This window comes from Manis javanica, chromosome 6 (genome assembly GCF_040802235.1).
Source record: "Manis javanica isolate MJ-LG chromosome 6, MJ_LKY, whole genome shotgun sequence".
NCBI lineage: Eukaryota > Metazoa > Chordata > Mammalia > Pholidota > Manidae > Manis > Manis javanica.
The window spans coordinates 99,469,014-99,490,770 of record NC_133161.1 but is presented as its reverse complement, the minus strand read 5'-3'; the positions used below and the strand labels follow the sequence as shown (position 1 = coordinate 99,490,770).

The following is a 21,757-nucleotide window of genomic DNA, read 5'->3' as shown; positions in this document are numbered from 1 at the left end:
CATAGACCTTCAACTACCAGCGAGGGACCTGGTGGGCCCCAAGGCTGTACTCAGAAATCCATGTCAGCTTGCCCTGGGGCGCCACCTCCCGCAACTGCTCCAGGCCCTGTCTAAGGAGCTGCAGGATGCCCCGTTGGTGACTGATGTCCACTCAGTGACGTCACATGCACTACGTTGCCGGGCTGTCTCAAATATTCTCACCTGACCTTCCTCTCTCTCTCCATCTCTCAGGGTCAGATTGACACTGCTGTTGATGACTGTAGTCCTATCTTCCCATCTCCCTCTTCCTCTCGCTCTTCCTCTGCTGTGCTGTTAACCAGAATAAAACCCCTGGCAAGTGTAATCCTGTTTTAACAGCTGCTTCTGGGAGAATCCAGACACACAAGCACCTCCTGTGAGCCAGACGCTATTCCAAGTGCTTCTGCATCCCACTGGCTAGGAGTTCTGTAGACTCTGCCAAAGGGCCGCTATGAATTCCCAGACACGCCCCAGCAAATATTCCCACAGCCTCTCGTGTCAAAGGGAGCTGCCACTCACCTGTAGTTGGCTGAGCATCTGGCCATTTCCACTGTTCTGAAAAATGCTGGACATTGTCAGCAATGTTTCTGATAAAGTCTTCAGCTTGTCCACAAAAAGGAAAGTATAATTTGCCTGCAAAATAAAGCCTATCTCGTTATGTGTCTCATTCAGCTGTGCTGCACTGGGAAGATTCTTCAATGCTGCAATGGTTATAACAGGGAGGTGAGAATTATATACATGACTTGGCCATCAAACCAAAGACCTGTCCATGCCACCTGCAGGCTGGCAGACATACCCCCCCAGACAAGGTGATCAGTGCCCATGCCCTCATAGCCAAGGTGAGCCCCTGAGAACTCCCTTCCAGCCTCTGTCCATTGGGTTGCCCCCTACCTGTTCACCAAGCTGTCCCCAACATTTAGCTTTCTGTCAGTAACAGCAGATAACCTAAGGACATCCTGACTAAATAAAACAACGTTTGCACATGTTTCCTCCTTAAAAACATGTTCTCAACTATATCCATATATTTATTTTATGCTACCCAATACTACTGCAGATAGAGTAAAACTGGTTGTATATTATTTATTGCTGCTGGCAGAGCAAATTGACACAAGATTTTTGTAAAATAATTTGGTATCATAAAAATATTCATAAGTCACCCACCCACAAAAAGTACTTTTTCTCTAAAGATAAAAGGACTCAAACCTAGGGAAATAATTTCATAGAAATATGAAGGTATATCCATGAGAATGTCTTTCACAATATTAGCACAGTGTTAATACAGATAATAGTCTATATGCCAAAAATACCAGACTAAGGAGGGTTTAGAGTACAACCACACATACACCCACCACCCCTGGACCTCATAATGGTGCAGGTTCCACCAGGTCAGGAGCTGAAAAGCAACCCCCGCAGAGGAAGAGACACCACCTGGTCACTCGTGCTATAAGCCCAAAGACAGGGCAAAGCCCAAAGACAGCCCAGGCACCATGGACTGCCCCTCACCCTGCATCTCCCCCCAACTTCTTTGACACCAGTGTCTGACACAGGAAAGGAAAGCTGTAGCCAGTCTAAACTTTTCCCTTCTGCCTTCCCGTGAACCCCAGAGACCTGGACTCACACAATGTCTGTGTTATTTCCCACCTGGGTAAGCATGATGCTTGATTTTTAAGGATGAGCGAACTCAGGAAAAATACCAGTGGGCGCAAGAAATGATCCTCTAGTCAAAAGACAGGTCAACATATGAATTGGACTCAGGGTCTGTATCTGGAATTGACTGACTGGGAGACAGGAGAATATGGGGAAAACCTCCACTCTGTATTTCCCAGACTAGTCAAGGAGAGTCGAGAAGGTTGAAGAAGGGACCACCCACGTGAGGAGAGGCCATTGAGGAGTGCGCACCAGCTGCTGGGTTCAAACAACAGCACTGCAGGTGGGCAGGCTCCTGCAAGCACTGAAGAGCCAATTGTTGCACAGAGCAAACATGTGGTGCTGTCTCAGCCCTCAGAGGACAGCCAAGAGACAAAGCAGGACAGATGCTAGAGATCTAAGCCAAGGAGGATACAAATCCTGGGGGAGAGGGGCCAGGGTAGAGTCAGTAAACAGAGAGGAAAAAACACACCACTGCTGACAAATGTCTCTGAGCCTGTGAATTTAAAGACCATTTCTTATAATTGACAAAATCATAAAAAACAAACTAATGCCTAATATACCCTGTAAAGCTTAGAATCCTAATTAAAAGACTAAATATATAGGCTTCAAGGAATACACAAGAAGCTTTTAAGAAGGAACAAAAATTAACATTGCATCAGGCGACTTCTCTGCAAAGGTCAGTCAACAGTGAAGCAGAATCTACAGTTTTGAGAGGAAAATAAGGTAAGCCCAGAATTCTCTGTCCAACTAAGCTGTGGTGCAAAGGTAAGGACCACAGAAAGCCATCTTCAGATAGCCAAGGAGGGAGAGATTACAGGACCTATGAATGCCGCTGAGAACGTTACTCAGAGACAACCTGAGCAGAAGCTAAATCAGCATTATAAAAACAGGTATTTCTTTATACAATCAAAATGATAAGGAACCACGAACTAAATAAAGAATTACCTTTAAATAATGGCTAATTAAGTCCTATCTTTAATCTTAATGCCAATAATGATCCTTGAAAGAAAAAAATTATAAAAATTATGATACAAAGTTATAACAGGAAATTTATAATAAAAATTCTAGACACCAGTTGCTTACTATGATGATGATAATTGTTAAGATAATGCAAATCTCTCGGATTCCAGTCTCTGTCAATGAAGGACAAAGAGAAAGTGAAGGCGTGCAAACACTCCCATCTCACAGAGCAAAGAACTGATGGGGTGTTAATTCTGGAGAGGGTTAGCATGATGTTGAAATAAAGAAGGGAGCACAGGAGAAAAACAGATTCTAGAAAACAAGTGCCTTGGGCAAAAGAGAGAGAAAAGGATGGACAAACACAAATGTGAGAACTGTATAGGATGACAGAAATAACACTACACTCACCAGTTTGGCAATAATGCTGGGTAGGTTAAGAACAACCTGATACAAAGGCTGAGCTTTTCAGACTCATTTAGTTACATTATTTAGTAAAGTTTTACTGAGGTCCTCGGAGACTGGCAGGTGCAGGAGGTGCTCAGAATGTAGCCATGCACAAACCAAGACCCTTTTCCTATCTTAGTTAAGATTATGTCCTCCTGCAGAGACAAAGTTCATCAATGTCAACTGTATTTCTAACTGGGACAGAAAATAAGAGATTTTTAAAATCAACCAAAAAAAAATAGCTAGAAATGCTAATAAAAAACAAAATCAAATTCATGGCAGAAATAATAAAGGCCACAAAGACTTCTGAAAAAACTCACAATTTACAATGATTACAACATAATATTACGTATACAGTAACATATCATTAAAATACATGAAGTAAATATGACTAAAAATAAGAAAAGAATTTGATAAGAACTGAAGAGGAGGAGACATTAACACACTGCACTGAGCCTTTGTGAGACAAGGCAGAGAGTACTTGAAAAATCAAGTTGTGAACTAGACCCCCTGTTTTGGGTTAAAACCCTGGCTCTGCTGTTTATTTGCTGCAAGATCTGAGCCAAGTTATTTTAATGCTCAGCTTCAGGCCTTAAGAAAAATGGAGGCAGGGTTATTATGGTATTAAATAAATTAATATTCCAATGTCTTGGTACCCAGCCTGGCACATAGTAAGGGCTCAGTATCACCTGTGTCAGTCAAAACCGCACACAGAGAGGCAGTTTGGATGGTGTTACCACTGCAACCAACTGAAATTTTTAAAACAATCTTAATCTACAGACAGAGAACACACACTCACCATATGTGTGTGTGTGTATATATATATATGGTAAATAACATGTAAGTATATATAGTTATATACTATATTTACATATAGTAGAACACAATGCGAATATTTATAAATATATGTTTACATTTATGTATTTACATATATGTACATATATATTTCATATAAACATGTGCTGAACCTTACATAGGTTAAAATATCCTAATTCATCCTAGGAATACATACCCTCATTTTTCAGATATAGAAGAAAAATTTACCAGAACTAATAATATGCTAAGGCACAAAGAAATTGCCAATAAAATCCTAAAATATGCTATTTAGATATGTATCATAAGATTAGAAATTCTTAGCAAAAGTTTGTGAAAACACATTTTAGATTAACAATTAAAAAATCTTAAATATTATCATAAAATAATCCTTGAATTATAGAACATTATTTAGTAAATTATTATAAAGAAATAACAATAAGGGAATTAGTTAGAAAAATATATAAAGACAAGAGCTATTTTCCTAACAACAAAATATAAAATCTCTGCAGTTGAATTTTAAATTATTTGCTATTTATTAAAATATTAGGTTGCATCTAAATATTAATGTTCAGTATTAAATTTAAATATTCCAAACAATTGAAAACACTAATACTTAAATAATAAAATAATTTGATAATATTAGAAAACAAAGCTACCAAATATGAAAAATCCTAGATAATATCCATAAGGGAATGTTTTTAAGCAAAAAAATACCATCTCTATGATCATAGATTCTAAAATCTCAGTGAAACATATTTTTTAAAGAAATGAAAAATCACCAGTAAGGTGTAGAAAACCCTCACAAGGAAGCAGAATGTGAGCTGCGTCCCCTGACTGTTAAGGTCTACAAACGATGACCAGTAGCAACACGCCACCCCAGCACCACAAGTGTGCTTGCCAAATGCTGTTGTCGTTTCAAAGAAACCAGAAGTTTTTGGAGAAGAGGCTGACTCCAGGGTGGAGGTGGGGAACAGACAAAACGTGCCTGAGCATCTCATTCTACCACACACAGGAGAGCCGTCAGAGACTCCTAGAGTTATGTTAACAGGACCAAGAGAAGAGGACTTGTCAGACAGTAAACTCACATCTCTCCGCCCCTGCCTGCTAATACCTGCACCCGGCCTGGAAACCACGCAGGAGGCCTCTACAGAGAACAATGCAGAAGGAGGAAGGCAAGGTGGCCAGGGTCCCCAGGGCTGTAGGAACAACACAGCAAAAGGGTGTCTTATGACCTCTACTCAACAGGAGCTGACCCAGACCCTGTGTTTCCCAACCAACAACCTAGCAACAGGAGGCAGCCAGGTCCACACCCAATGCACCAGGACTCCTGCGCAAATGCCAGCAAAGGGCACAGTAAGGACACTTGCTGACCATAAGCGGTCAGGGAAATCGCTCTTCTCATTCCCAGGAGGACAGAGGGGACTGGGAGGACCAGAGAGGGAGATCTTGCCATACGAGCACCCAGCATACGCGGGAGACAGTGGGAACAGTGGGAGGTGGTGGCAGAGGGCCACAGCAGGTGGCCTGACTTGGACGCACTCGCTACCCCACAGCAGAGGGCCCAGGCACAGCAAGGTCTGGCCTGCAGCTCCTCTCCTTCTCCAACTGCCCGGGACTCTCTCCTCACGTGGAGGCCCTGGAAGCTGGGCCTGGAGGAAGCCCTCTGTGCCTTCAGGCAGCAGCACCAGGGACCAGTGGCAGCTTCAGAGGCACCAGGTAAACCAAGCAGACTAACACAACACCACAAGGTGGTGACTGAACTGCCAGTGGAACCACTGCCCACAAAGGAGGCTAAGACCTGCTTGTCAAATTTCAGCAGGATGACTGCAAAAATGGAAGATTTTTACAGTCTCCTAATATAATAGCCAAACTGCATACAATACAATTGAAAATCACCCATCACACAAAGAACCAGAGTAATCACAACTGGAAAAAGAGAAGCAATCAACTGAAGCCAATATTGAGATAAAGCACATATTGGAATGATCTGGCAAGTATTTTAAAGCAGTCATCTTAAAAATACCTCAACAAGCAATTACAAATTGTCTTGAAATGAGGTAAATAGCAGAAAATCTAAGCAAAGGAATAGAAGTTCTGGAAAAGACAGACAGTGCCTGTATAGTATAGAGCTGAAAAAAGCAATAACAGAAATTTTTGAAAACTTGCTGGATGGTCTCAAGTAACAGAATGGAAATGACAGAGGAGATAATCAATGACCTTGAAGATGGATAAATATACTTCGGCCAATCTGAGCAACAAGAGCAAACAGATTGATCATAATGTGAAAAGACCCTCAGGGACCTGTAGGGCAACAATAAAAGATGCCTCATTTGTGCCATTGGTGCCCAGAAGGAGAGGAGAAACAGAGTGAGTGTGGCTGAAAGGCTTTCAGAAGAAATAGTAGCTGAAGATTTCCCCAAATCGGTGAAAAATAAAAACCTACAGAATCAAGAACCTGAGCAAACTCAAAATAGGATTAAACTGAGAGAAATTCATAGCAAACCACATCATCATTAAACTTCTGAAAACTGAAGACAGAAACACCTTGAAAGCAGCCCAAGAAAAATGACAAAGTCCCTATAGGGGACACGATCTCAAAAGTCCACAGACTGCTCACCTGGGGCCACAGAGGCCAGAAGGAAACGGCCCAACATTTTCAGTGAGGAAAGAAAATAATTCCAATGGTGAATTCTGTATCCAAGTGTAAATATACTTCAGGAATGAAGGGAAAATACAGACAATTCCAAGATGAAGACAAACTTTAAAAAATTAAAGAAGTTTCTCAAACAGAAAGGAAATATGAGGAGGAATCTTGATCATTGGGAAGGAAGACTGAATATGGAGAGAGCAGTATGGGTAAATACAACAGATCAGCCTCTTCCTCATGAGATTTATCAATCATCTTTGAAGACTGAAACAAAAATTATAAGACCATCAGATAGTCAAGACAATGCTTTTTAAAAGCAGGGCAGGAGACCAAGTGGAAACAGGGTTTCCACACTTGACCCAAAGTGGTAAAATGTCATATACAGTAGATTGTGGTAAGTCATGTGTGTGCCATGATACCAGGCACCAGGGCTAAGAACTTCACGCAAAGAAATACACTCAAAAGCACTATGAATTCAAATTCAAGTAATCCATAGGAATAAAGAGAGGACTTGATAGCCAAAAACTGGAAACAACCCAGGTGTCCCTCAGTGTGTGAATGGTTAATTAAGCTATGAGCCATGCATACCATGGAATGTTACCTAGCAATGAAAACAAATGAATTACTGATATATGCACAATATAGATAAATCTTAAGGGAATTATGCTGAGCAAAAAACTCCAATTCCAGAAGGTGACATTCTGTATCATTCCACTTATATAGCAGCCTTGAAATTACAAAATGATAGAAATGCAGAACACCGTGGTGGTTTCCAGGGGCCAGGGACGGGGCAGGAGTGGGGTAGGAACAAAGTGGGTGTGGTTATAAGGCTCATGCAGGAGACCCTGCAGCAAGGGAACCGATCCAATCAGCTGGTGCCATGGATACGTGGACCTGCCCAGGTGGTGAGGTTTCATGGACTACAAACAGGAGTACAAGTCAAAGTGGGAAAATCTGAGTAAGATCAATGAGTCATATGGACATCAGAATCCTGGTTGTGCCACGGTTCTGTGAGATGCTACCACTGGAGGAAATGGTAAAAGGTACTTGGGATCTTTTTGTGTTATTTCTTAAGAATGCATGTGAATCTACAGTTATTTCAAGGTAAAAAATTTACTTTTTAAAGAACATAGAATCCTAACTGAAGAGCTGCCTCCTGGCCCTAGGTGGGACAATCCGAACATCACGAAGCATAAAGACTCGCAAATGCATCAAATATATTAAATAGACTTAAATCCATGGGTTTATATAAAGTCATATTTTCACTTTTACCCTGGAGAAATGAAATGGGTCTAATGATGCCTACCTCACCTGTTTCTTGTGAGAAGTAGATGAGAGATAGTTTGTGTCCATGATCATTCCTTTACCCTGGTAGAAGTAAGTTCTCAATAAATAGCAGTTTGATCTGCATTCAAGGCACTGGAATTCTTGTTGAGGGGTCAACACTATGAGCAAACGTTAAAGTCTCCATCGGCCTCCTCTCTGGCCCCAGACGTAAGCAGAGCCCACTACACCCTCAAGGAGGTTAAAGCCATTCTCTCCCCGTCATAACCTGATAGGCCAATTCCCAAGCTTAGCCACCTCCCCCCAGGGGAAGCAGCCTTCCTCACTCTACTCAAGAGGAATCTGAGTCTCCTTCACCCCATAAATTCTTCTGAGAGCTGCAGCTGAACTTTCCTCACATGTGAATCCCCGCCAGGGGGATGTAACAGTAAAGTGAACAGAAAAAAGCCAACCCTGGCCTTGCAGTCCGCAGACCTGAGTTCAGGTGCCACCTGCGCACCTGCTGAGAGACTTTGACAGGCTTGCTCACCCCTGAGACTCGGTGTCCTCTGCTGAAAACTCAGTGTGAAGTACAAATCCCTGCATAGGTGTGAGGCCCGGGGCTGTGCCCAGCGGCAGGAACTCAGCAGGGTCAGACAGTGTCAGTGACACTACCTAAGACCTCTCCTGCCTCCTCAACCCAGTGTGTTCGATAAATTAAACTCACATTTAAGAACTGAGAATTTTGTAGGAACATGTCACACCGCAGAGTCTCACTTCTCTAAAATGAAGAAACTGACCTAGGACTGGCTGGGCCAGGACCAAGCTATCATCTCCCCACTGCAAGCCCACCCCCAACGGCCTGCTCTGTAAGAATGGCACTGGGCCTTTTGCTAGCTGGCATGACATTAAGCTTTGCCAGCAGACAGTAGTGAAGGGACACTGGAGGGGTGATTTTCTCTTCCTGAGTCTAGGGTACTGCTTCCAGCAGATTCCCACAGAACAAGCCCCTGGCTTCCTGCTTCCCTGCTGCTCATCTCCTGCATTGCAAGTGGCAGGCAGCACCCAGCGCCTTCCCCCAGCAGCCCAGCTGGTGCTCTCCCCAGGGCTGCTGACTTCCCAGGCAGCCCCCATGCAGTCCACAAGGCTGTCAAGCACAGAGCTTCTCCTGGCCCCCAAGTGCATATTCCCAGCCAGCCCAGGCTGGGAGGCAAGGCATCTGAGAGATCCCTTGCCCTCCAGCAACCATAACTGTGCTCTTCCCAGTGAGGCCTGGCCTCCAGCCCTGGGTGTGGAGGCCCCTTCCAGTCCAGGGCCTTCCTTGGAAGCCCTCCCAGCCCCAAATGGGGGCTGCACCCTGGGCCTGCTGTGCTGCATTCTCCAGTGTTCTCTTTACATCACTAGCCAACTCTCTTTATACTAGTGTCTTGCCCCTGTAATCATTCTTCATATTAACTCCCCCTCTTGTGTCCTTTGATTGGACCCTGACTGATGCGCTGGAAAATAACCAAATGGGCGACATGCTCAGAAAACAGCAAAATGCATAAAGAGCTGAGAAGAAAAAGTAATGAAATCTCTTACATATGTCAAGTCACTTAAAATACCAAAAGCTACTGATCTCTAACAAAGCAAAACAAAAACTATCAGGTGCAGACTGAAGAGAGGTGGGAAGCCACAGAAAACAATCCTGGGGCTTTGAGGAGCCTGAGGCACGCTGGCAGGCTCCCAGGCCTCATCTGGGCTAGATTTCTGCACAACTCCCAAGAGGCCAGAGTCACCAGGTGGGGTGGGAGAGGCCCGTGTGGCTATCCCACCTGGGCTCACTACCCAGCACAGAGCCCAATCTACAGAAGGGGGCTAGAGTAGTGGGAGAACTGGAATTCTGCTAGCCCAGACCAGCTGGCAACTACAGCACCCTGGCCACCAGCTGCAGGCTGTCCTCGGTCTTCAAGTTAGCAGGCCCCATATGGTGGGCATGCCTCCTGTCTGCTTCAGCAACTTCAGATTAAACTGTGGTCAGATTTGATAAAGATGTTCTTGGTTCTCTCACAGAAGTCTCCAGGGATCAAAGCAAAGTGGAAGAGCACTAGGTCAATTTTCAGGGAAAGCATTTTAATTAATACAACAATTTGAACCACATCTTCTCCTCCAACTGGCCCTGAAGACAAAGATCTTTGTATTTTGATGCATACTTCACAATGAGCTTCTTGTCAACAACTCTTGGGCATCAGCTCACTGCTGGGCCCTGCAGGTGACCCAGGAGAGTGAGGTCAGACCCTGCCCCAGACAGCTCCAGGCACTCAAGCACTGTGCCTGACTGGCCAGGTTTGGGGGAAGTTCAGTTGGGACCCGGGGCAGATGAGGTAAGGGTGGCCCCACAGCAGGTTCCTGTGTGCCTCTTGCTTATTTCAAGCACCGAGCCCTGTGTGCGGGCAGTGATTAGCAAACTTGCCTTCCTTGGGTGACTATTTCAATCCCAGAACCAGCTTCAACCGTAAGGACAGAGTTTGCAAATTTCCTAGATGGCTTTCAGCATTTCCATTTTCAAGTGGTCAAAGATAGTTTGAAAGTAGCATGATTGTGAGCTGAATTGTGTCCTCCCAGGATTCATGTGTTGAAGCCCAAGTCCCTACAACCTCAGAATGTGACTGTATTTGGAGATAAGATCTTTAAACAGGTAACAAAGTTCACATAAAGTCACTAGATTGGGCTTGAATGGAATGTGACCAATGTCCTATAAGCAAAAGAGATCAAGACCCAGACACACACATGAGGACATGGAGAGAAAATGCCCTCTGCAAGCTAAAGAGAGAGGCATGAGGAACAGCCCCTGCTGACACTCTGATCTTGGGCTCCTAGCCTCCAGCGCTGTGAGACAATGAATTTCTGTTGTTTAAGCCTCCGATCTGGGCACTTAGCTATGGCAGCCCAGGCCAACTAATACAGGCAGGTTATCGAAGACTTCAGAGTAACAGCTTTGGCCTGAATTCCAGCTCCACCACTTCCTCGCTATGTAAGTTACCCTCCCTAAGCCTTGGTTTTTGTGTATGTATCATGGGGATAATATTAGTACCTCCTCCAGGGGTTGCTATGAAGAGTAAATGAGCTAGATGATCCATGTACTGTCCTGGCCAAGCGTTGATAAATGAGAGTCATAGCCTAGGCAGACCACTCTCCCTGATCACACTTAGCCCGTCCAACCTCACACAAGGACATGGCTGATCTGCATCAAAGCACAGCTACTACCGTGATGGAACTCAGAGAGGGCAGAGGGCCTGGCACAGAGCTTATCCTGTCCCTGGCTTATTTAAGTACAGGAATGCCTTTGACTCAAATAGGCACAAGAGCTTTATCATCATGATCACTTAACTTATTCAACAACTGTTTGCCTAGTGCATTCCTAGCACATTCCTAGGCACTGGGGTGGGGGGGGGGGTTGACACAACAAAAAAGATCACAGGGCACTCTCAAAAAGAGAGAACTACAGTGTCAAGAGGACAGATGAGTGGTCCTCTGGCCTGTGGGTGAGAGGGCATGAGACCACCAAAGACAAAGGGAGGGGCTTGTTTTGGGGGGCGTGATGGAAGTGGGGGTAGCTGAGTGAATCTAGATGGGTGTCTAAACTGTACACACACACACACACATTTAAAAAACTCAAATGTACTGTATTTAATTAAAAAACAGAAACACGCAGCCTGGTAGAGGGATCTCTGAAGGAGGGAATGGCCCGGGTGGGGCGGTGGGACAGCTCCCCGCAGGAGACCTCATTCCAGATGTGGAGAAGGTCCAGGGAGAGGCCCAGGGGAAGGAGGACACATGGAAAGCCCAGCTGGAAGTCAGCCTGGTGCCCGTAAAGAGCCGCAGCTGCCACTCCATGAGTGGGACCCCGGAGAGGGTGGGAGAGGGGCTTGGATGCCTGGCCTTCGGGGCGCATCTTAGGCAGGTGCCATGCTGCCCCCCCAGGTGGTGGAGGCATCCCTTCCCACAGGGTGGCCCCACTGGGCCCTAAGGGGTGGCACTGACTCTGTGCAGAGGCCCACAGATGTGTGTGGACCATGGCGGCCCGTCAGCAGGGACACACAGGGCAGTTCTCCAGCCAAGTCAGAAGACTGGCTCACGGTCATGGCCAGAGGATACTGAAGCCTACTGCCCTTGCTGCAGGCTACCTCCCACAGAGGGGCATGAAGGGGACCGTGGTGACCTGCCGAGGACCTGCTCTGGATCTGAGTTAGGGGTTTACACTTGAGTGAGAAGTTACGGGGGGCTGCGGGGTGGGGAGGCACCAGAGCCTAGCTGGGGAAGGGAACCCAGTACTGGGAGGCACCCCCATGCAGAGCCATCCCCCTATGAAGCCACACAGACGGCTGACACGGGGAACACAGCCCAGTCCTCCCAATGCACATGCTTATTTTGTACCAGTACAGCGTACTTCTCAGCACCACCCTCAGGGTTACAGGTTGAACCACATGAAATTACCAATTTTTATACACAATTTTCCTAAAAAAATGGCAACTTCACATGGTCCCACCTAATAAGAAGTAACAAGTAGTAAATAATTTACAACACTGGTCCCTGCAGCCCTGCAGATGATGTTCCTTCACAAAACACAAGTGGCAAAGCTTGCAGGGTGTCCCAGTCATATGGGACATGAGGCCAGGAGTCTAATGACCAGAACCAACTGTCATGAACTGGAATAGCCATGGCTGACCGCTGAAAGAATTCATTCTGGCCACTGTGCCGTAGGGTTAGCTTTATCAGGACACAACCAAGATACCTACACATAAGGTCATTAACCATGTCAAATACATGAAAAGGATAGCAGCTCATTACACATCTGAAAGGGGATAAGCAAGAATCTCTGCGATTCTTCTAAACTGTTTAGCATTCTCGGAAATCATGGGGCTCGACCCACCCTCACCTCTGTCGCGGCCAGACTTCCTCCATCCTCCACTGATGGGGAAACACGTGCCCCCAAATGCTTTCCCAAACCCTTTCTTCCAGGAGGAGAGTTGCTCACCTCCCTGTGCCCTGCTGCCTAAACGAACCACTCATAGGGTATCCAAATGATCTCTCTGTCATCTGCTTCCCTTTCCCCACTGCGGGATGAGCTTTCAGAAGGGGAGACTGCTGTTGTAGCTGTGGTATTGCAGAATGTAGCACGGCATGCAACCCTGTAGTATATGTATTATTAATAATACTGATGTGCAATAGAATCAAAACAAATTCAGGGCCTATTTTAAAAATTCAAATTTATAATAAAGCTGTGATATAGTCATTTTCTATGAAATTTCTAAGCTACCACATGGCCCTTAAAGGCTCATTACACATAGAGAAGCTGAATAACGCGGGCTCTGGCTACAGGCCTCTCTGCAGCCCAGGCCTGGAAGGACCAACTCCCAGCATACATCTAGTTTATATCATGTCATAGTGAAGTCAGACTTTTGGTAAACACCCCTCCAAAGGGACATTTTCAAGATAAAACCAGAAATCATTAAAAACACTTGCATATGCTGAGACGAATGCAGTGCCTGGGCTATGGCACAGGGTGGGGAGGGGGTGCACGAGGCCTCTCAGCTGCAGCCCCACATGGCAACCACAGGGCCAGGAAACACACACTTGGAACAGCCAGTTTGATCAAATATAATTCAACTGCTCATATGACCACACACGCCAGTGCTACCTTTTGAGTTTTTAAATTAATACTATTTGAAGCTTGGAAGTTCCTGGTGCTTGGTTTCTGCCCTTCCGGGCTTGGCAGTAGGATCAGATCACTCCCATGGCCTCTGTGAAGGCCCCCAAAGGTGCCTGCAGGCTTATAAGCCTCCATTAGAGAAAAAAGTAAGACCCCAGGGAAGTCGGACATGATCCTTCCAAAAGGGTAAATATGACTAATTTGAACCTTGCAGTGAATAGGTTTGAGGAGTTAAGCAACATACGAAATGGCAAACAAACAAAACACGCAGAGCTGTGCTCCATCTAAATTCTGCAGGGAAGCAGCTTTGGCCTCTCCCCCACAGCTCAACCCCCCACAGGGTGAAGCCCACAGAGCCTCAGTCAGTGCGGGAAGCATCCATCAGCAGACCCCGACTTCAAGCACATGGGGCAGACTCTTCCTTAACTGCCAGGTGTACCAAGCAGAACAGAGTAGCATTCACCCTCCAAGTTTTTCTGGAACTTCCCAGGACATCCTTCCTGTTTAACTGTCCTCACTGCACCAGCTACTCCATATAATGCCTCCAGAAAATTACTTGGCACATTGAAGTTAAACAGCAGCAGGGACAGTGAAACAATGAACTGTGACCGACATCAGAGAAAAGTATGCCATCAAAACTAATAATCATGTTAAATGCTTTTAAAGATTTCTTCCCAGTGGTACCTGCATGGTCTATGAGATCCACAGTTATTTAGACTTACCTTTTTAATGATGTTATTAATCTCTGGAGTGTTGGGTGTGTACAGTATTTTCCCATGTAATACAGGTTTTAGGAAGGACCACACCAAAGCGCCATTCGGAGACTGCAGGATTTCCTGATAAAGGTTCAGGCAAAATGGTGCTGTCACAAGGAAAAGAAAAGAATTGTTATTCATGAGACAGGATGCCCAAGTTAACAAGAAATGCATGTACGTATCTATGATTCCTCACTTTTCAATGAGTGACATATATTTTTTTCATGATACAATACTGAATTTGGGCAGTAAGTTCAGAAATGATTTTTCTTATCACTGACTTTAGTGGCTCTTGTCTCATACAAAATTTCAAGACACCATGCTCACATCAATCATTTGAAAGAAAGTAAAGCATGACCTTCACATATTCACACTGAGCTATCATCAAAAGTACTGAATAATGGTAAAGATGGCTCATACTGAAAAGCAGTAATAAAAAAGGAATACATCTGATTTTTAATTTGGAAAATCTGTTTCAACAGTCTCCGTATAAAGGCCATAATTCGGTTTTTCTTATGAAATTAGCCTTAAAAGTTATTACAGAATTTTCTTTGCTACACCTCTACAGAACAATTGAACTTGCTGCTTTTGAGCTATTAAATTGCTTTGTTTTCACTCAAATACTTGATTTCTGGTGGTGGTTCATCAGTGCTATGGTGCTGTCTTGGTGTCAGTTGAAGTCTTAACTAAACTGTCCAAGCCAATAGGCACCCAATGCAGGTACAGTCTTTATCACATTAATGATTAGTAACCAAATATTACAAGGTTTTAAGCTAGTGATGAATACTTCCATATAACTAGTTCTTTTACCCCTGAAAAGAACAGTAAAATAGACATACCATCTTAGCATTGGTACCATGATTTGTAGTACCCAAATTATGCGGAATACTGCTATATTTATTCCACTATTAATTTCACCTTCCCAAATCCTCTGTTTGGGAAGAAAAATGAGTTCTTTTTATTCAAGTACAATAAAATCAATTGAAATAATCCCACAAAACATAAATTAAGAGCCTGACTACATAACAAATCTCTAAATCATGAATTATAGAGGCTGCTCTTACTGATTTTTAAAAACATACACTTTATAAGCTTAATGTAGACAGCAGCAATTTTGATTTCAGGAAAGACAATATCATATATGTGTACAGAACAAGGAATCCTGACATCTGCCACTTGTGAGCTGTGTGAACTTGGGCAAATCACTTAACCTTCTTTCATCACGTCATCTGAAAATGAGGGCATCAATATTGTCTATGGCTAGAGTAAAATGTATGAAAGGACCAAGAAAACCTAGCCCTAGATGGTAGCTGAATGAGAGGATTGATGGATCGATGGATGGATGATTGAATGATTAGATTTGTTGAATAAATCAATAACCCTCAAGAAACCCAAATGCAAGAAAAGAGGAAATGAGGATTAGGAAGGGAGAAACAAAAATATTAAATATTAATAGCCTTAATGTGTGTCTGTGCTGCTAAATGGTATTATACTTGAAGTTATCTAAATTACCCTTCAGCTGAGGAACATACTGATACACTGTCTCTAAGGCAGCTCTAAGGACATTGCTATCTGGCCCCTCACCTTATACCTCCACCTCTGCAAATCACCACTGTTCTCCTCTTCCTTCCCCAGTCCCACCAACACTCTGCCCATCCCAGATGCAGTGAAGAATCATCTTGGGCATAGTGGCAGATTCCAGATCACCCCCTGGCATTCACATGGTGTCCTGCAGACAGAACCTGTGAGCAGGATGGCTGCCACACCCATGGTTGGGTTACACAGCCATGGAGGAGTTCTGAAGATGTAAATAAGACCTCTAATTAATTGACCTTAGGAAGCCTACCTTCCAGGTAAACCCTTTAAAAAGAGTGGAAGCCTGAGAGCCAGAGAGTTCCTCCTATTGGCCTGAAGACACAGCCTCCATGGGTTCTGCAGCCTCAAGGAAATGAATTCTACCCACATTCATCTCAGAAGAGACCTCTGCCCCAGCCACCACCTAGAGCAATCTTGTGAGATGCAGCACAGAGGACCCCACTAACCAGTGCCCAAATCCTGACCCACAGGAACCACACAATGAACATGCGCTGTCCTAGGCCAGTAAGGTGTGGTGGTGTGTTATGTGGCACAGAAACCTACTGTGCTAGGGCACATCTACACTGTTGTGCAAGGCGGCTGACACACATCCTCCCCAGGACTCCTCGCGACAGCCTTATGAGGCAGCATTATTGTCTCCACGTTACAGATGAGACCAAGATGATTCAGAGATGAAGTCATGTGACCCAAGAGGCACGACTTGTTATTGGTGGGGCTGAACTGTGTAAACCCCAAAGGCTGACCATCATGTTTAGTCTGCCTTTCTAGTTAAGATGTCCCCACCTGAAATAGGGCCAAGAAGGTCCTTATCAACCCACCACCATTTGCTGCTAAGCTTTATAGAAGGCAAATTTGTAGGAGGCCCCACAGTGCTCCTCATTATGGGACCAAACTGTGTTCCTGGGCTCTGTGTCTGGACCCCCACCACTAGTGGTTAGCTGGGAGTCCCAAAGGGGCTGGGCGTCAGGCCCAGTCCCCTGGCCTTACAGCTAAGAGGATTGGCCTGTGCTCACAGGCACTGAGGGCCTCCAGAGTCAGCAACCAGTGGCCTTACAAAACTGAAGATAAGAGGGTGAAAACAGAAAGGTCTCTGCTGGCATGCACCCACCTTTACACAGATTATGTAGTATAAAACATGGCTAAGGATCAATATACAAATACACCTGAATATGAATTATTATTTTCTTACTTGAATCTTCAGGAATGTTGAATTTTTCTTTGTCCTCTCCCAAGAGTTCATTAACTCTGGGCAAGTTAACAAACATGTTAGAATTGCTGAAGAAAGACTCTTGCTCCTTGCAAATTACCTTCATCATAGACTGGAAAGAACCAAAGGATGAACTTCTGGCCTGGCCGTTTTGTGGAGCCGGGGAACATAAGAAAAATAAACTGCAATTAAATAGTGACATAGAATAATTCACTACAGACTTCTGAAAGTATAGTCCTTCTCCAACTGAATATGCAAGATATTCAACCAGGCAATGGGGTGGAACCTCCGCTTAGCCTTTTCTGTCCTTGATATACTGTGCACATCCCTGCAGTAATTCTTTCTGTCCTGTGTACCTATTAGAAGAAACAAATGTCTCTCTTTCTCTCTCCCTCTCACACACACACACACACACACACCAGCAAATCCTTTTTGTTTGTCCATGATAAATTGTTAATCCATAAAATATCTCTAATTTAGACTAATTAGTGGTCTTAATGTGGTCTGTACTGCCAAGTTATCAAGATACTTGACAATTATCCAAATTAGCCATCAGAACAGGAGCATATCAATATTGCTCCCCTGGGGCAGCTCTGTGGGTGCTGACACCTGCCTCGCCTCCCCTCTCCCCACTTGCTTCTGCAGATCTCTTCTTCCCCAGCAATCCCATCCCAGGCATAGAGAGTTCAAACAAAAATGAGTATCATGCCACTACTTCATTCAAGTGTGTGCTTGTACTTGCAGCAAATACTCTGTGAGTTGTAACCCAATTATTTATATGTAAATAAACATTGAAGGGTTTGAAAGCAATTCATTCTCTGAATTATGTTAAACAAGCCCTTGGAATCTCATTTGTGCTAGTAATCGATTTAGAGGTTTCTGACTTCACAGACAGCCCGCGCCGGAGCGATCCCAGCACCATGTGGGTGGCTGCCGGTCAGCAAAGGACCTTCCATCTAGTTTGCAGGGAGATGCCAGGCCTTACTCTTTGTCATGCTGTTGCCTCTAGAGCCATTAACAGGTATTGCCGATCCTGTATTGTGTTGTCATATGCAAATTTTAGATGTTGGAAGAGAAATAAAGGCAAAAGGAGCAAATGCAAAGACCCTGAAATCTGATATTCCCCAGAGGTCAAGATCAAACACACACCTGTGGGAAGTCGGGCATGTCTCTCAAGGCAGTGATTTGAAATCCATGCAGAAATTCAGGAAGGTGTTTGAGGACGTGGTCAGCTTTGGCAAGCAGGTGGCTGAGTCTAGAGACGACATCCAGCAGGGACCTGAGCACAGCACCAGCTTCCGACGGTATCAGCATCTCAAGGGAAGCAACACAGCACAGAATTAGCAGCACTGTATTTTTTATTCTGATGAGCATCACTTGTGCAGTGGCAACTTAGCTATTTGATGTTATTCTCTCTCAAGCTAGGGAGATGCCTTTGTTGTGCTGTATACCAGTCGTCCTGCTTAGAGTACATATGGCTCAGGATTTTGGAGCCTGCTCAATTGTACCAGTATTGTTAAAATGTAAACCACGGACCAGTGTGATCTATTGTTAAAATCCAAATCGTTTTCAAAAATTTCTTGCTGTCTTTGGGGTGCCTGAAGTGGAAATTTAAAAAGTGTCAAATGAAACAATTCTTACATGTGAAAGAATTTCCATCTACCTGCTGCTTCCCTGAGTTTGAAGCATGCACAGTCACCTCCGCCCCCATAGCCCCCTGAGCAGTATGTGTTTGTGCTCATTTCATGACAAGGAACTGAGGCTCAGAGAGATTCAGGGCCTCACAGTTAGAGAGGATCAGGGCCAGGAGTTTAACCTAGTGCTTTAGGAGTATCAGTGCCCTCCAAAACCTGCCTGTGCTATCACCTCAGACACACACTGCACTTTACTTACTATTGACATCTTCCTTGTTCTGGAACATAAGTTCAATTCAGGCAGGGATTTTTGCCTGTCTTGGTCATTTATGTAGCTACAGGGACTCAAACAGCATCGGCAATATCATTGCTTGGATGGATGGGTAAAGGAGCAGATGCTGCCTCTTTCACAAGGAGGGAGGGACCACCGCGAATCTCCATCCGCATCCATTTGCCCACTGAGGTTCCCGGTTTTCAGTCTCCAGCTGGGACCCTAACTGTCACTACTTCTTATTCTTTCTCATTAGCCTCCTGCACCTGCCACGTAGCTGCTGGCTCTGTGGCTGACCTCAGATCACAACTCCATCCTTCACAGAGACACTCTGCTAATAATGAGGTGGTCATGTGGTGAATTAGGACAGTGGAGATGATTCAGGCAGGAGAAAGGGAGGTCGGCTTTTTCTCTTCTACTTGCCTTCCTAATTAAGCTGCACCTTCGAAGGGGAACCTACCAGCCTCAGCTCATGGTGGGAATGCCTATAATGAGTCACAGCACAGGCAGACGAGGAACGCACCAGATCAGTCAAACAAGATGTGTTTTGCAAAAGGCTTCATTAATCCACTGTCAGTGCAATGGAAGTGTGTGGGCTTGGGAGAGAGCTAAGCTGGGCTGGAATGCTGGTGCTGTTGCCCACACTGGTGGACTTTAGACTGCTCTGCCATCCTATAAACATTGTACCCTAATCCACTTCCCCAGAGCCACACACAGAAAGCTCCTGACCAACAGGCACTGGTGTTATAAATGGCAGCATCATTTTCACTGTGTCTGGGAGACTGACCAAACCAATAAGTCATCCTTGTGGCCCCTGTCAAAGGAATTATTCAGAGGCACTAATTTCATGTTGGTGGCTCATGTGTGCCTTATAGAATGGCCACTAAAATGCTGGCTTGCCAGGGGCGCTGCATCTGTTTCCCAGGGGCATATGGTCAAGTTGGAAAGTGTGGTGAGCAGGCACAGAGACAAACTGGCTGCATGTTGGCTGGAAGTATCAATCCTATGGGAATAGAGGTGGCCTTGTAAATTATGGCTTTTAGGAAGTGTTTGTCCTCCTGTTTATGGGGTTCAAAATGTATGTGTTCTGAAAATTATAATTTGTTCTCAGAATGTCTGGGTGTGCTTAATGCAAGCTGACATTTGCCCACTGGACTCCTGGTGTAATACAAGGCAGAAGACCACAAGGAAATTGGGCCAGGATGACAAATCTTCTCTTTTCCTGACCTCAAAACGATTCCCAGGATTGGAGCGCCTAAAGCCCTTGCCTCGTTTATGACACTTGAGGCATCTCTGATTAGCCCCAGGGCTGTCAAACCCGTCCTTGGGGGGAACCCTGGAGCAATACCAGTCCCCAAGGGTAGGGGCTGAAGGTTCTGGAAACCTAAGTAACGGCTCAAACAGTAGAGGCCAGAAGATGAGGAACATCTAGAAGAGGTAGAGCCAGGAGCAGGGACCAGACCGGCCACCTTACACAGCCCATGGTCCGTGAAGGGATTCATTCGGGCTTGCCCTCCGTGTGTCTGGGCCCGTCTGCTTTCACAGACTTCCAGCACACACCGGAAGTGTTCTCCAGCCTGCCATCCTCAGCCACTGGGTGTGCAAGTGTGTGGGCAGATAATGAGCTGGTACACACAGGGACTGGGGCCGGACAGAGCAGGCCATGGCCGAGGACAGGTGGGAGCAGCTCCTGACTCAGAGGGGCAACTGGGGGTGGCCCAGCAGCCCAGCACCCCGATGTACTATGAGGTGGCCCTTACAGAGCAGAGCAACCTAGCACTGGGCTTAGGTAGTACTTTTTGCCATTGGTCCTTCTGTGTCGAGTATGCCACCCTGATGCCTTGACTCCAAGGACCCCTGAAAGGTCCCCTGAACACCCCTTGATCCCAAGTCCCACCCCAGAGTCAGTGCACAGGAGACAGAGGCTGGCCATGGCTACCGGGGGGGAGGAGGGGGCTGCACACTCAGCCCTCAGCCACTGCTTACTCATCTGTGTGCCCACGGAAGCAGCCCCTCTGCAGACATCACACCACTCAAGTCAGGCCACCCCAGCTGTCACCCCACTTACTTTGTAAATCACACTCCGCAGGTTCAGGTTCTTACTCATCGACACAAGCAGAGAATACACCTTGGATGCAGGCAGGCCGCACAGTTCCTTCGTTGCAAACCCAGACCTATAGTCCTCGGGGAAGAGCAGCAGGAGGCGGAGACTGCGGCGATCACATCTTCCAGACAGAGCTACAGTAAAGGCGCTCGAGAGAACCTGTTCCAAAGCAGGAGGGCTGGCAGTCAGTGGGTGCACCGGGACCCACAGCCCCCAGGCCCCAGCAGTCCCCCGACACTCATTTTCCCCAAGGGCTGAGCATTTACGTGTAGATACATGGTATCCAAATTCCTGTTCTATTTTGAACATTTTAAATGGAAATGTTTCTCAAATGTGCACCTAACTCCCTTTTGAAGCCATCTGCCTTTTCGGATGCCTGGGGAGCAGCGCTAACACACACCGTCCCGCACCCGGCCGGGGTGCCCGTGGGACGCCGCCCACCCCACGCCTCTGTGCCGACTCCCGGCCCCTCCACGACACCACCCTCCTAGGTGGCATTCTCATCTTCTTTCCGATATGAAGTCTCAGCCTTGGCTTCAGTTTGTCAGCTTTCACTTTTCACTCTTACCAGGTGAAACTATTTTTTTCCCTTCTTGATTTCCAAACTTAAAAATAAAAATTTCTAAGCTTGCTGCAGTTTTCAAAAATGAAAAGTGAATAAATTCAGAAGAAGGGACTGAGGGCACCAGGCATCAGTGTC

The 21,757-nt window shown here is 45.5% G+C and overlaps 1 protein-coding gene across 1 annotated transcript in view; it reads right to left on the bottom strand.

The window, feature by feature from the left end:
* The window catches only part of ABCA13 (ATP binding cassette subfamily A member 13), a 361,430-nt gene that overhangs the window by 231,241 nt on the left and 108,432 nt on the right, over positions 1-21,757 (bottom strand). The window contains exons 24-28 of the mRNA XM_073239122.1: positions 21,022-21,216; positions 18,198-18,362; positions 17,031-17,190; positions 14,213-14,352; positions 538-651 (exon numbers count right to left, since the gene is read on the bottom strand). Of these exons, the coding sequence (XP_073095223.1) occupies positions 538-651; positions 14,213-14,352; positions 17,031-17,190; positions 18,198-18,362; positions 21,022-21,216 (774 nt within the window). The remainder of the gene's footprint in view (positions 1-537; positions 652-14,212; positions 14,353-17,030; positions 17,191-18,197; positions 18,363-21,021; positions 21,217-21,757) is intronic.